Consider the following 12,828-nt stretch of genomic DNA (forward strand, 5'->3'; position numbering starts at 1 on the left):
GCACAGGGGGGAAGAAAGCCCCACGGCTCTCCCTGGGGAGCGGGGATATGGGAGGCACTACTTGTCACCCCTGGGAGGGGTGCAGGGAAAGGCTCTGCCCAGGGCCGGTGGCCGCAGCATGGGACAGGCAGCATCTTCGGCTGGGGCCACGGCCCTGCTCCATCCATGCGGGGTGCTGCCAGGCAGGAGCACGGTTACGGGACCGGGACAGGTCCCTGCGGCTGTCCCCATCTTCTGTGCAGTGTCCCTGTGTCACTTGTCCCCAGCGTGGGGGCACAGTGCCCCCTGGTGGGGTGACAACGCAGGACAGGAGACAGTGACAGCGGGGCTGTCCCCCTTGTCCCCTCGACACAGACCCCGCAGCCAGGGCCTTGCCATGGCCAAGGGGAAGGAGATAGGGGAAGGGAGAGAAGCTTACAGGAGAGCAGCTCAGCACCCCCCTTATTCCCCTACAGCAGCGACAGGCACCTTCATTATGGAAGAGGATTTATCAAAATTAGAAAAAACAACCACAGATACAAAAAAAAAAAGAAAAAAAAAAAAGCCCCAGCTGGGGAAACATCCCCCAACTTGCATCCCCCCACCCTCCCCTCACTGCCCCAGTGCGGGGAAGGGACACAGGATGTCTGGGAGGGGACGGGGCAGACTGTGCTCCCAGGGCTGCCCTCGCCACCAGCCGTTGGGGACAAGGGGACGGTCACATAACTTATTACTGCTGGGGAGCCTGGCTAGAGCGGAGCTCCTCTCATGGGAGGCTCCTCAGCAGTCACCTTCAGTGACTGACTTTCTTTGGCCACTTGCGTTTGGAACAAGCCCCCCATGCCCCAGAGAGGAGGTGGCAGCCCTCAGACGGGAGGGGGGCCCTGCTAGCATCCCCCCCACCCTCCCCAGCACACAAGCTGCTTTTTTACAAATGCTCCCAAGAGCGGCACACGCTCCACAGCCAAAGGTCACAGTGCTGCCAAGCAGGCAAGGAGGGGAGCCATCTCCTTACCCCGACCTATACTAACTAAGCACTCTCATGTCCCCGAGAGCAGGGAAGCGTTGCCTCGCCCGGTGCGGTTTCATTAGGAGTCATTGGGGAGCCCGAAGAGCTTGACGGTGCCTGCCTCCCGGCTGCTGTCGTATTTGCCATCTTTGTCATCACAGGCGAAGGCCAGCAGTGGCCTCTTCGGGTGCCAGGCCACTGTGAAGGTGGGGGACTCACACTGCACCTCCCAGAGCTTCTCTCCTGCATGGAAAAGGGGCCACGTCAGCCTGGAGAGCCTCCAGCCCTCCAATGCACGCTGCCCCGTAGCGCACACCAGAGCCAAGCACCTGCTGCTTCTCTCCCGCGTAGGGCAGAGAAGGAACAAACACTGCTTCAGCGCCTTTTAATCACCTGGTGACAAGGCACAGACATGACAGGCATGTCTACCACAGACTAACGAGGCAGAGGCTCCCCCTCACGGCGCTCTGCTCTATGCAGCCAAGCTCTTCCTTAGCAGACTGATACTCCCAGTGCCCTCCCAGCTACACCAGCACTTCTCCATCCGATTCCCTCTTTGCCGTTCCCCACAAGTCAAACCATTACCTGTCTCCACCTCTGCAATGTCAATGAAGTGATCTTCTGATGCTGATGCCAGCATCTTCCCATCATGGCTAAAGCTCAGTGTTCGCACAGGCCAGTCAAGCCTGCGGCAACAAAGCGAAGCAGACAGTGAGCCACCTCCCGCACGGTCACCGGTGAGGGGAGGCAAACAGCTTCGGGACAGTGCTACCTACCTTGAGAAGCACCTCACACACACCAGTTCATCCACATCCCAGAGGCTGACTAACGCGTCAGCACTGCCTGTGGCAAAGTACTTTCCCATGGGATCAAACTTGATGCAGATGCAGTTTGAAGGATGGGCGTTGATGGACTGAATGGGTTTCAGCTCTGGGTAGCTGCAGAGATGAAGGGAGAGGGCAGGAAGCAGTGAGAGAAGCGTAGGGCTTGTCTACAAGCAGGGCAGACATGAGGCACACTGGGACTGTGAGCAAACCAAACTGCTGCAAGGCCACGGTCTCAGAAGCCTTGAGTGCCAAGCAGCTCCAGGCAAGTTCATTACCAGCAGAGGGGTGGGAATTGCTGGGGTGTGGGACTTGAGTTCCTCAAAAGCAGCAAAGGGGCTTGCAGACTGATGTCTGCTGCAGCCAGCCCCGCTGCCCTGCCCACCCACTGCCATGGGCACCTACCTGAGGATGTTGATGCAGCCGTTCCCATTAGTGAGGAAGAACATGTTGTTATCATTGTTCCAGGAGATCTCATTCACCTCAAACTTGAATTGTTCCTCAGCTTTGGAGCGATGTGTCTTGGCATCAATGAAAGTGACCACGTCATCCTTGTTCCCCACTGCAATGGTCTGTCCATCAGGGCTCCAACAGATGTTGATGTTCTCCCCTGGAGGGACAGAAAGGCAGCAGGTCCCGTTTCCACCCAACAATCCACAGCAGCCATAAGTTAAGCAGACAGGTGGCTTTTATTCCTGACCCAAGGCCACAATCTGCTCCACTAACTTCAAACCACTCCCAAATGGGAAAGACTGCAAGGTCTGCAGTCTAATACACAAACCCTATACAGTAGCTGTCCAGCAAATACATACAGTTATTGAAAATTAAACTTGACAGAACCACAGCTTCAAGCCAATATGACTGCATCACTGCCCTTCCCGTTTCAGTCAAGATGGGACCGCAGCAACCACCAAACAAGGTCAACTCAAAGATCCTCTGAATCCAGTGATCTTTGCGATCCACAAAAAGCAGAGGCCAACAATAAACACATATGAACGACAGTAAGAACAAGGCAGGTTTCTGTTTGCCATCTTACAGCACCATTTCCAACCCCAACAATTCAAAACTGGAGATTTCCAAGGGCAGAGATAGTATCTGGGTTAACCAGCCCATAAATTCGAACAATCTCTTTCTGAATCTGCGCAAACTTTTACTTCCACCAAGGCTCTCTGCAAACGTGCCTTTCCCCAGCCTCCAGCCTCACAGCCCGCAGACTCCAGACACAAGTACGCAGGACATTTTAACAGTCAGCATCATGTATCAGTAGTTTCTCCAGTCCTGACACCAGAGTAAACCAGCCCTCACGTTCACTACTGCTTCTTACAGATCAGTGCAACACAAAGATGAAAGCAGTCAGCAAAGATGCCCCGATCACCAATACCCACAAGAAGGGTCCAAAGCACTGCACCACTGCACACAGGTCCCACGCAGCTGAGGTCCTGCTGGGACCCAACGGCCCTCCCAGGAAGACAGGGACTCACCTTTGGTATTGACAGTGGCGATGCACTTGGTGGTGCGGACGTCCCAGATGCGGATGGTTTTATCCCCCGATGCCGTGACAAAGAGGTCAGGGTTGCTGGGGTGCCAGCAGAGCTGATCCACACTGTCCCCATGGCCCCGGTAGTTGTTCTCCTTCACCTGGAGGAGGAGGACAGCCATTGACGGGAGAGATGAGCCCGGCTCTGCCCCCCCTCCTGTCCCGCATCCCAGTATACTGCGCCCCACTCTGCTGCCGGTTACCGGATGGGGCGGAAGCCCAGCCCAGAACCCCACCGCCATTTCAGTCACCCACCGCCGGCCGGGATGGAGGAGCCCTGCCCACCTCCCCAGCCAGGCACCAGCTCCACTCCCAGCTCCCTGGCACCGGCACTGGCCTGTGGGGACCTTGGCGACGCTCCTCTTCCCGGTACAGACCCGAGTCCCCGCTTCCAGGCCCGGTACCGACCACCGGGGCTACTGTTCGAGCCCGAGGCGGGGGTGGGGGGGTCCCTGGTACCAGCCCCAATCACCAGTCCCAGCCCAAGGGCTCCCGGGGCGTCCGGGTACCGGTCCGATTAGCCGTTCCAGGTATCCCCCGGGGCCCGGTCCCGAACGGCCGCCGGAGAAACTCACCAGCCGGTCCTTCTCGAGCAGGAAGACGCTGGCGGTTTTGTCGAAGGAGCCGGAGGCGAGGCGGCGGCCGCAGCAGCTCCAGGCCACCGAGTGCACCTTGGCGCCGTGGGCCGGGAACTCGCGGCTCCGGGTGTTGGCGCGGAACAGCTCCTGCATGGCCTGCACGTAGGGCGACAGCGCCATGGCGGCGGCGCCGCGCCGCGACCGGGAGGGCCGCCGCCACCACTGCCCCGCCCCGCCGCCGCGACTGACGCAGCTTCCGCCGACCCCCTAGGCCCGACCCGGCCCGAGCGCTGCCGCCGCCGGGACGGGACGGGGATGGGGGGGGGGGGACGATGACGGAGGAGGGGCGGAGCCGCCGTCCGCCGCGAAGATGGCCGACAGCGTCCTCCTCATAAGCAACTCGGATTCTGAGGGCAGCCGCTCGCCGCCGCCGCCGCCTCTCCGCCGTCGCTGTCGCCGCCCGCCGCCGCGGCGGCGCGCGCTGCCCCCCCCTGCGGTGAGTCGGCGGTCCCCCGGGGCGGGGCGGGGCCAGGCGGGGCGGGGCGGGGCCTCCCGCCGGGCGCGGCGCCGCCTGCCCCTCACAAAGATGGCGGCGCTTCCGCCGCGGCCGCAGAGCGCGGGCGGAGGCGGGAGCCGCGCGGGGACAGAAAGCCTCGAGAGCCGTGGCGGCGCGCAGCCGGCCCGGAGCCCCGGCCGTGTTTTTCCCGGGGAACCCGGTTCCCCTCGGTCACGTCCCTCACAGGATAGTCCTGGCCCCAGCCACATCCCTCAAGGGATGCGGCCGTTCAGGGCAGGAGGCCACCGGCGAGGCACAGCCCCGGGGCGGAGGGGGAATGGTTTGTCCACACCCCCCCCCACCGGGCACCGTTGGCCCCGGTTCCGGTGCAGTTTTCGAACGCCGGGAGTTCCACAGCGTTCGGTGCGGCGGGGCCGGCTGGAGCCGGGGCAAGCCCTGGCCCTCCTCGGCTCCAGCGGCTTCCCGAGCAGGCGAGGCCTGCTGGGTTTTGCCGCTTCCCCAGGCTACGTGCGGCCTCTCCTTGGGAGAGGCAGCAGGTCTGAGTCAGGGGAAAAAAAAAAAAAAAAAAGGATTTAAATTGTCCACAAACCATGTTCCTGCTTTGAGACGCTGAGGGTTTTTTTTTTCCAAGAGTAAACAGTCTCTGACCCCTCCCGGGCACATCGAGATCCTGAGAAGCGCCGTGTCCTGCCTGCCAGTGGTGCAGACACAGCTGCCTTCCCCTGCCTGCTCCTGCTGCCCCTCGGACAGGTGCGTCCTTGGAGGGAGCTCCGGGTGCTGCATCACCCGGCGAGTCCTGGATGGGAGTCCCCAAAGTCTCGGGGCTGCTGTAGCTCTGGCTTGGTGCCATGAATGTCAAAGTAGCTCTGTTCCCTGCCGCTCGTGTCCACGTAGCGGGTGAGGTCGTGCCACAAAGGGGGGGGGGGTGCCGAGGTTTGGATCCTGCGCTGCTCCTGCCAGCACCAGGCAGGAGCCCCTGGGATGGGGGACAGGAGCACTTGCTGCACTCCCCTTGCCCTCCCCAGGCACCGCAGCAGGGCTGGTATTACCCCATGCCAGGAGGGAGCTGGGCAGGCCAGGCCCACTCTGAGCCAAGGTGAGATGTGTTTGGAGCAGAGGACACGGCCATTTGCCATAAGGAGCCCTAAGGGGAGTGGGGGGTTTGTCTCTGCCAGGAGAGGGGAAGAAGAGCCCAGGTCAGGCTCGGGCTCAGTCATGCTGCTGGGGGACACTGACACCAGAGCTTGGGGCCACTACCCCGCAGGCTGCCCCATCCCTTCAGCCAGGCAGTGGGGTCTTTGTCCCTGGCTTCTCTTCCTGGGCTGGTGCCATTGAGCCCCTTTTCCCCCTTGGGCTGGGGCAACAGTGCCACCATAGCAGAGGTCCCTGGCAGGGGAGGACCAAGGCACCCAGGTGCCACCGTCACTGACAGCACTGGCCCCTCTGTCCCCACAGGAGATCATCGATCTGACCTGCGAGGACACGAGCACAGACCCAGCACCGTGGAGCAGCTTTGCCATCATTGACCTGACAGAGGACACATGCAGCCCTCCCCACACCACCAGCTGGGCTGACCAGGACCCCGGGCAGGTGCCTGCTGCCCCAGCAGCACACACATCCCATCCCCAGCTCTGCTCCACCACAAAGCAAGAAACGGAGTCAATGTCAGGACCAAGCCCTGCAGCGCCCTGGCACGGTGCTCCTGCAGAGCCTAGTGCCACCACAGACACAGCAGAAAGTGCAGAGAACTGCAGCTGCTTCTCTCCTGCCTCCAGCTGCCACAGCTCCTCCTGCAGCCCAGAGCAGAACTGCAGCACTACCACTTTTAACAGTGACTTGGGCTCCCTGGCCAGCATGCAGCTGGACTCAGACCTGCTGTCTCTGTCCCCTTCCAGCCTGGACAGCAGCAGCAGCTGGAGAGCCAGTGGCCCAGAGGAAGAGACTCCCCACCTCTGCCAGCAAAGGGAGCTCCCCCCGAGGCAGAGCTCCGCCCCAGCCATCCCCACAACCCCAGGGAAGGCCCGAGGGCCTTTGCTGGAAGCAGGTAACGTACCACCACACAAAGCAGTCCAGCAAGTGAACCCAACCAGGACCAAGGCTGACAGCAAGGCCTGGCTGAACAAACTGCACTATTTCAGGAGAAGCGGAGTTCAGCACCTCTTCCTCCAAGGCGTAGCACCCAACAGGGAAACACAGCAGGTAAACGGGGTTCAGAACAGCCGCTGCCAAGCCCAGTCAGAGCCTGCTCAGAGCAGCCCCTGTGATAGAGGATGGAGCAGGGCTGCCCCTGCTCCACTTCCCCTTTTGGGGGAAGTTTTGCCAGGCAGTTGGGATCTCTAGTTATTGCAGTTCCCTTCATGGTGGGACCCACATCACGGCTGGGTTCCTCTGTGTCAGGGGGAGCTGGCTTACACCCATTGTCTTGCCTTGTATGCAGCAGAAACCTGAGCTTATTCCCAGTGGGAAGCTGAGCATGGTGCGCACCACCATGGAGGAGAACTTCCAAGAAGGCACCTTGCATTTCCTGAGCGAGTTCGTCTCCCGACAGCACTATCCCCCCAAAGAAATCATCTCCTACCTGATCAGACAGATCCTGTTGAATCCCCAGCAAGGGGAGATCCTGAAGGACACCTACATGCTGCTGATGAAGATCCAAATGTACGTGTTCCCTTTGCCACTGTGCCCTAGGGCTGGCTAGGTGCTCCTGGGGGCCTGCCCAGCATAAAGTTTATTCTCCATGGTGCTCACTCACAGAACAGAGAGCACTTTCCCCTTAAAACCCAGGATGATCCTCCTGCCCCTGCCTCCTGTTATCAGCACAGGCACACCCAGGGCTGTCTGAGGGTGGGTCAGGGACAACCTGTGACACCAGGGAGCTCTCTAGGACAGAGGAGTGTGTTTGCCTTGCTCCTGAAGCACAGATCTCATTCTTCACAGCTGTGACATGGCAGAAACACCTTCCCTGGCCTGGAGGTGGCTGAAGCAGTTCCCCTGCTGCTCTCAGGGTTCCCGCAGAGGCACCATGTTTTGTGAGGCCACAGGCTCAGGAGCCCTGGGCCTCTCCACAGAGTAAAGCCCCAGTCAGGTTCTTCCAAAAAGTGAATATGGTCAGGGGAGGAGAAAGGGAGAGGGCAAAGCTGGAGAGGAGAAGGCAGGGCAGACCCCTGAGTAAGTGGGGCTGGGGAAGGGCCAGAGGCTGCTGTGCCTCCAGACAGTTGGGCAGTTCAGCACAAATAGACAGTGCTGTCCTTGCAGGCTCCATCCAGCCAACACCGCCACAGTGGGATGGGACTGGACGCTGCTGAAATACATCATGGAGGACCAGGTACTTGGCACTGTGTATGTCACATCGGGCAGGGATCATCCAGTACACAGCGCCTGAGGGTAAGCATTGCCCCAGGGCCTTGCATGGCCGTGCTCTGCTGCAGAATGGGCCAGTCCAACATGTTTTATTGCAGCTGCTGAGGGCAGCAAGTGCCAGTTGGGTATCTCACATTTATCCACAGTGCTCCCTAACCTGCTGCACAGCTGTAGGCAGGTTGTCTCATCTGAAGAGGGCACAGCAACAGATAAAACCTCTGTGGGTCACAGCCCTAGTGCAATGGTAGAACAGGTCCAGCAATGCCCCTAGGGCATTGTCTGAACGAGGCAGCCCCTCCTGGAGCTTCTCCTTAGTCATGTACCTCAGCCTATTCCCAAGACAGCCAAATTCCCTGGTGCTGCTTGCCATGCAGCTCTGCCAGGCTCATACCACCTCTGTCTGCCCTCAGGAGAAGCCCCCTGGCCGGCTCCTCTTCCTGCAGTACGTGGTGCAGACCCTGGAGGATGACTTCCAGCAGAACCTGAGGTTGCGCCTGCTGCAGAAGTCGATTGCCAAGAAAGTGCTTTCGTGTGACACATGCTTCAACAATGTCAAGTAAGGGACACCTCCTCCTCCCTGTTCTCTAACCAGATGTTGAGAGGCAGGGGCTCAAGGAACACTTGTTGAAACTCCAGGTCAGACTTTCACTTTCCAGGAAACAAGCTTGGGAGACAGAGGGAAGCGTAGGGCCCAAGTATAAATAAAGAACAGGAGCAGGTTTACAAAAGCAAGCCACCAGAGATGATGCAAGGCTTTTCCAGCTGTAACCTAGCAGGCTTTTCCCAGGAATCGGATCAGATTTGCATTGCTCAGAATAGGACTGAGGAGGCAGTCCTGTTGACAAGCATATAAATCTGCTGCTCAACAGAGCTACTCCCTAACCTGTCCAAGCAAGTGGGACATATTCTTCATCCCCAGGGCCTTTCCTCAAGCCCCAAGTGGATCTAGAGGTCAGAATGCAGCAAAACCAGGCCCATCCCCATTAAAGTTCCTGTTTCTTCCCCACCAGGGAAGTGGTCGAATGGTTGGTCGCAGCAGTTACAGGAGTTGGGTTCTCCCAGCCCCAGGAGCAGCCGCAAGAAACTACATCCTCTTCAGCAGAAGCAAGGGCTGAACACAGTTCATCTACACTACAGCTGGCCAGCACTGACCAGGCAGAGGTGGCTCCACCAGCTGTCTTTGCCCAGAAGTAAGCATCAAAAGCCCTGACTCCCTGCTGGCATTATCATGCAGCCCAAGTCCAGGAGAAGCCAGAGTCTCTCCCTGTCAGGTCAAGGAAGCCAGGCTGTACCTGTGACCAGTTTTGCTGATTCTCCTTTGGGGCAGACATAGACTTGGTGAGCAAGAGACTTCCTCACCTGGTAGGAAACTGGCTCAATAAGCATCCTCCTCTTGCATGTAGCATAAGGCTTGGAGCTCTTGGCCCACAGCTCAGGCTACCCTGTGCTGCTCCACCAATATGCAGTACAGCAACCAAGACCTCCCAAGGGCCCATCTGGAGATTAAGCTCTGCTTCCAAGAGCATCAGATTCAAAAGCCACCAAGAGACACCAAATCTAGCCTGCTACGTTCCCCCATGTCCCTCACTGCAAGGCATGAGGCTGAACTAGGTGCCATCCCCCCTGCTTTACTTTGCAACCCCAGTGGTAGTGTCTCCTCATGTTGACTGTCTCTCTAACCTAGGGTGGTGCTCCTGCTCCAGCGGATGTTGTCCATCGCAGTGGAAGTGGACAAATCTCCCAACTGCAGCTCCTGTAAGATCGCAGATGTGATATTCCCATTTATACTGAATATTCCCCTGAGGAGCCAAAGGTGAGAGAAACATGTGCAAGGCAGCATCTGCCTGTGTGAGCAATAGTCTTATTCCCAATTTACATCCAAGTCTGGATGCATAAAGTACCAGAGAGTATAGAAAGACAAGCTCATTTATGACCCAGCCAGCAAGACCATGACTGTATCTCCCACGGAGATACATCACCAGCTGAATGCATCTACCCAGCTGCTGTGTTGCTGAGAACAGTGGATTCTCCCACTTGTTAAAGTTGCAGGACCTTAAAACTGTAAAGAGGGTCTAAAATGCAGCACTCTGCATCAGCACAGTCAAGTACTGGCAAACTTCACTGATTCCCAGGTGCAACTGGGTAGCTCATCAGAAACACAATGCAGTTCCTACAGCTTTACCTTGCCATCCTTTTGTTTGCTTTTCCAGGAAATGCAGTATCTCAAGCCAAAACACAAGGGCCTAAGTGGCTGTAGCATAGGCACAAGACCACTAGACCCACAGACATTTCAAACCCATGTTTGCCAGCCCCACCAGGCAGCCCTTTCAGACCCTTTTAGCAGAATTCTGAGTGCACACTGGGTCTGATCAAGCCAAACTGACTCTAACCAAGCTATCGCTCCTCCCAGGACAGATCTCCTAGAGCTGGCTGGCCACTGACCCCACTTCACACTTGGTTGGCTGTGCTCCCTGTGAGTCAGCAGGAATGGATAACTTCCACACAGGCTGTAGGGCAACGTGAAGTGAAGCAGATAAGCTTGCTTCGCAGACCGTAGCAACCTCGAATTGCCACAGGTCAGACCTAAGGACATAAACATATCCTTGGCCAAGCTGCATAACAAAGGTGTCTCTCACATCTGGTGGTTTTCCTTTCACTGCACTGCTGGGCAGCCCCTGCACCAGATCAGCACCAGCAGGACACCAGGAATATGCTAGAGCAGTTGTCCCTGGTCAGTCTATGCTGTCTCCCCTAAATACCTTTGTCTTCCAGGGAAGCTTTCTTAAACACCATGGAGAGCCAGCTCCTGCGCTGCAAACTGCTAGAGCTGTTGTTCCAACACAGTTGCGACATGCCCACAACCTTGCCCTTGTCTCTGGCCAAGATCCTGTATTTCCTGAATCACTCCTCTGTGCTGCTGCAATACCAGGTACCCAGTCCAACCTCTCCTTTGCCTTGTTTTCTCTTGAAAAAACCTCTTCTAATAACCAAATACTGTCTCCTGTCATAGGATGAAACACCAACATGGCAAAGATGGGATGAGATGCTGCAGTACTTGAGTTTGCTGCTGATGAGTTACCAAAATGTAATACTGGGTAAGCAGCCTGTTCTGGCCTTAATAAACATGAGCTTATCAAAAAGCTGCAGTGGAACAGCCAAAGTACCCTTCCTCCTCTCTTCTCATCACTCTTGAACTCACAGCCACTGAGTCTTAGAATGATAATGTGCCTCCTTCCATGCTAGTAACTATTCCCAGCAGTCAGAGCAAAGAAGTGATGTTGCATCAAGCAGAGCACCCAGTTTGCTTTGCCAAGTTTAGCCCCTAAGAAACAGCCTACTTCCTAAAGGATTAATCCCAGCACTAGGAAGAACACAATGGGGTGCTTTGTACTCACTATTGTCTAAGTTGCACACACAGTGGGTGGAAGAATAGGGTGACTTAAGAGGAAAAGCAGAAGGCAAAGGGATGGTAAAGCCAGCACACATTCAGCACTTAGACTGGGCAGGGAGCATCACCCACAATAGCCATGGAAGGAGCAGCATTTCTGACCCCAGGAGAGCAGCACAGTCATAAAACACTCCCTAAAGTTATTTTACCAGAAAATTCCTCAAGTCCTTTTCCCAACTTCAGCTGCTTTAGCCCAGGGTTAAGGCTGTCATGGAAAATGCAGAGGAACCCATCACATGTGCATAGAGTCTTATTCTCCCTGAAGCTCCAGATAATCACTGCTGTTAAACTCTGGGGACTCTCCTTTGCAGCTGGACAACTGTCCAGTCTGCCACTAGCATAGGAGAAAAGGATGCTACAAGCCCTGCCCCCTCCCCATTTCTTGGGTTCTCTCCACATGCAGACTGAGCTCCAGGAGGGGACAGTTCCGTCTTCCCTCAGGCTAGTCTTGTGCAGAAGCATCAAGGATAACCATAAGAGGATTAGCACAGTTCCCAACCGCTCCTCACCACAGCGCAGCGCTGCCTGTGGCACACTGCGATCTGTCCCTGAACAGGTCAGGCAGCCCACTGTGTGTTGCTTCTCCCCACCAGCATTTCCTCTTGCAGACCACTTGCGGAGCTCAGTCATCGACCGGATGGACTTGATCATTCAGAAAGCCAAGCCCAAGCTCCAGGACAGTGACGACATCAGCCATGTGGACATTCAAATTAAGGTAGAGGACTTCATCAGCCGAATGCAGCAGGTCCTGGGGCAGCCTTTTCCCCTGCAGATCACGGAGAAATTGTCCATATTTCAGGAGTTGTTCCTCATTGTCACTGCTACCTGATGGAGACAACCACTGCAGCAGGGGGGACAGAGAGCTTCACGTTTCCTCTATAAAACCCCACCAAAACCCCCATCTCATGCTGCAGTCTCAAGTGTCATATGTCATGGGGGTTTGTTTACACATTTCTTTGGAAAAATGTCTGGTTCACATGGTCTCAGAATTTCCTTTCAAACTTGCCTCATCCTACAGTTTTACAAGGCACTTTGTACACTTCTGAAAAATAAATTATTTTCATATTTGCTGAGACTTCCATCTTGGTGCCAGCCCTGCCCAAAGGAAGTGCAGAGCTCTGTCAGCTGTATCTTGGGATAGCATTAGACTATTGCAACCATAAACTGACAATAGTTTTCACAGCAAGCAAAATGCCAAAATACCCATGCAATATTTAGGAAAAGGTGATAATAACTGAGGAAGAAAGAGCAGGTGTGGGCTGCAGTGAGGGCACTCACAGTGCAGAGATCCCCCAGCCATGCTGGTCAGTCCTCAGGAGAGGAACAGTTCTGTTCCAAATAAAATACATCTACATTACTTTGCCTAAGGTGATTAGCCTGTCAAGAGGGAGGACTGGATAGCAGCATCAGCTGAAAAAGCTGCACCTCTTCCAAAATGCACTCAAGTGTCTGCAGTGCAGGCAGGCATGTGTATTATGATGAATATTCAATTCAAATACACTGCCATCAAATCAAACCACAGCTGAGATCAGAGAGCAATTAGGCATTTCTATGGAAAATCTCCTCAGACAGTTCA

The 12,828-nt window shown here is 56.2% G+C and overlaps 2 protein-coding genes across 9 annotated transcripts; one reads left to right on the forward strand and one right to left on the reverse strand.

Moving 5' to 3' along the window:
* Positions 1–712: 712 nt before the first annotated feature.
* THOC3 (THO complex subunit 3) lies at positions 713–4,240 on the reverse strand. The gene is made up of 6 exons (XM_075056998.1): positions 3,925–4,240; positions 3,294–3,450; positions 2,218–2,422; positions 1,765–1,926; positions 1,574–1,674; positions 713–1,231 (listed from the first exon to the last, which is right to left on the reverse strand). Exons 1-6 carry the CDS (start codon positions 4,105–4,107, stop codon positions 1,068–1,070), a joined length of 972 nt encoding a protein of 323 aa, XP_074913099.1. The 5' UTR covers positions 4,108–4,240; the 3' UTR covers positions 713–1,067.
* A 56-nt stretch (positions 4,241–4,296) lies between these two features.
* SIMC1 (SUMO interacting motifs containing 1) lies at positions 4,297–12,320 on the forward strand. 8 transcript variants are annotated; one of them, XM_075056993.1, is made up of 11 exons: positions 4,297–4,423; positions 5,076–5,194; positions 5,900–6,643; positions 6,882–7,102; positions 7,700–7,769; positions 8,215–8,360; positions 8,815–8,994; positions 9,489–9,617; positions 10,577–10,733; positions 10,815–10,899; positions 11,861–12,320. In XM_075056993.1, the coding sequence occupies exons 3-11, from the start codon at positions 6,107–6,109 to the stop codon at positions 12,079–12,081; spliced, it is 1,746 nt and encodes a 581-aa protein (XP_074913094.1). In that variant the 5' UTR covers positions 4,297–4,423; positions 5,076–5,194; positions 5,900–6,106; the 3' UTR covers positions 12,082–12,320. The 8 variants fall into 8 exon arrangements, with proteins under 8 accessions (XP_074913094.1, XP_074913091.1, XP_074913089.1 ...); XM_075056990.1 differs by lacking the exon at positions 5,076–5,194 and having other exon boundaries at positions 4,298–4,423; positions 11,861–11,967; positions 12,052–12,320; XM_075056988.1 differs by lacking the exon at positions 5,076–5,194 and having other exon boundaries at positions 4,298–4,423.
* Positions 12,321–12,828: the final 508 nt, after the last annotated feature.

This window comes from Buteo buteo, chromosome 24, assembly GCF_964188355.1.
Source record: "Buteo buteo chromosome 24, bButBut1.hap1.1, whole genome shotgun sequence".
NCBI classification, from domain to species: domain Eukaryota; kingdom Metazoa; phylum Chordata; class Aves; order Accipitriformes; family Accipitridae; genus Buteo; species Buteo buteo.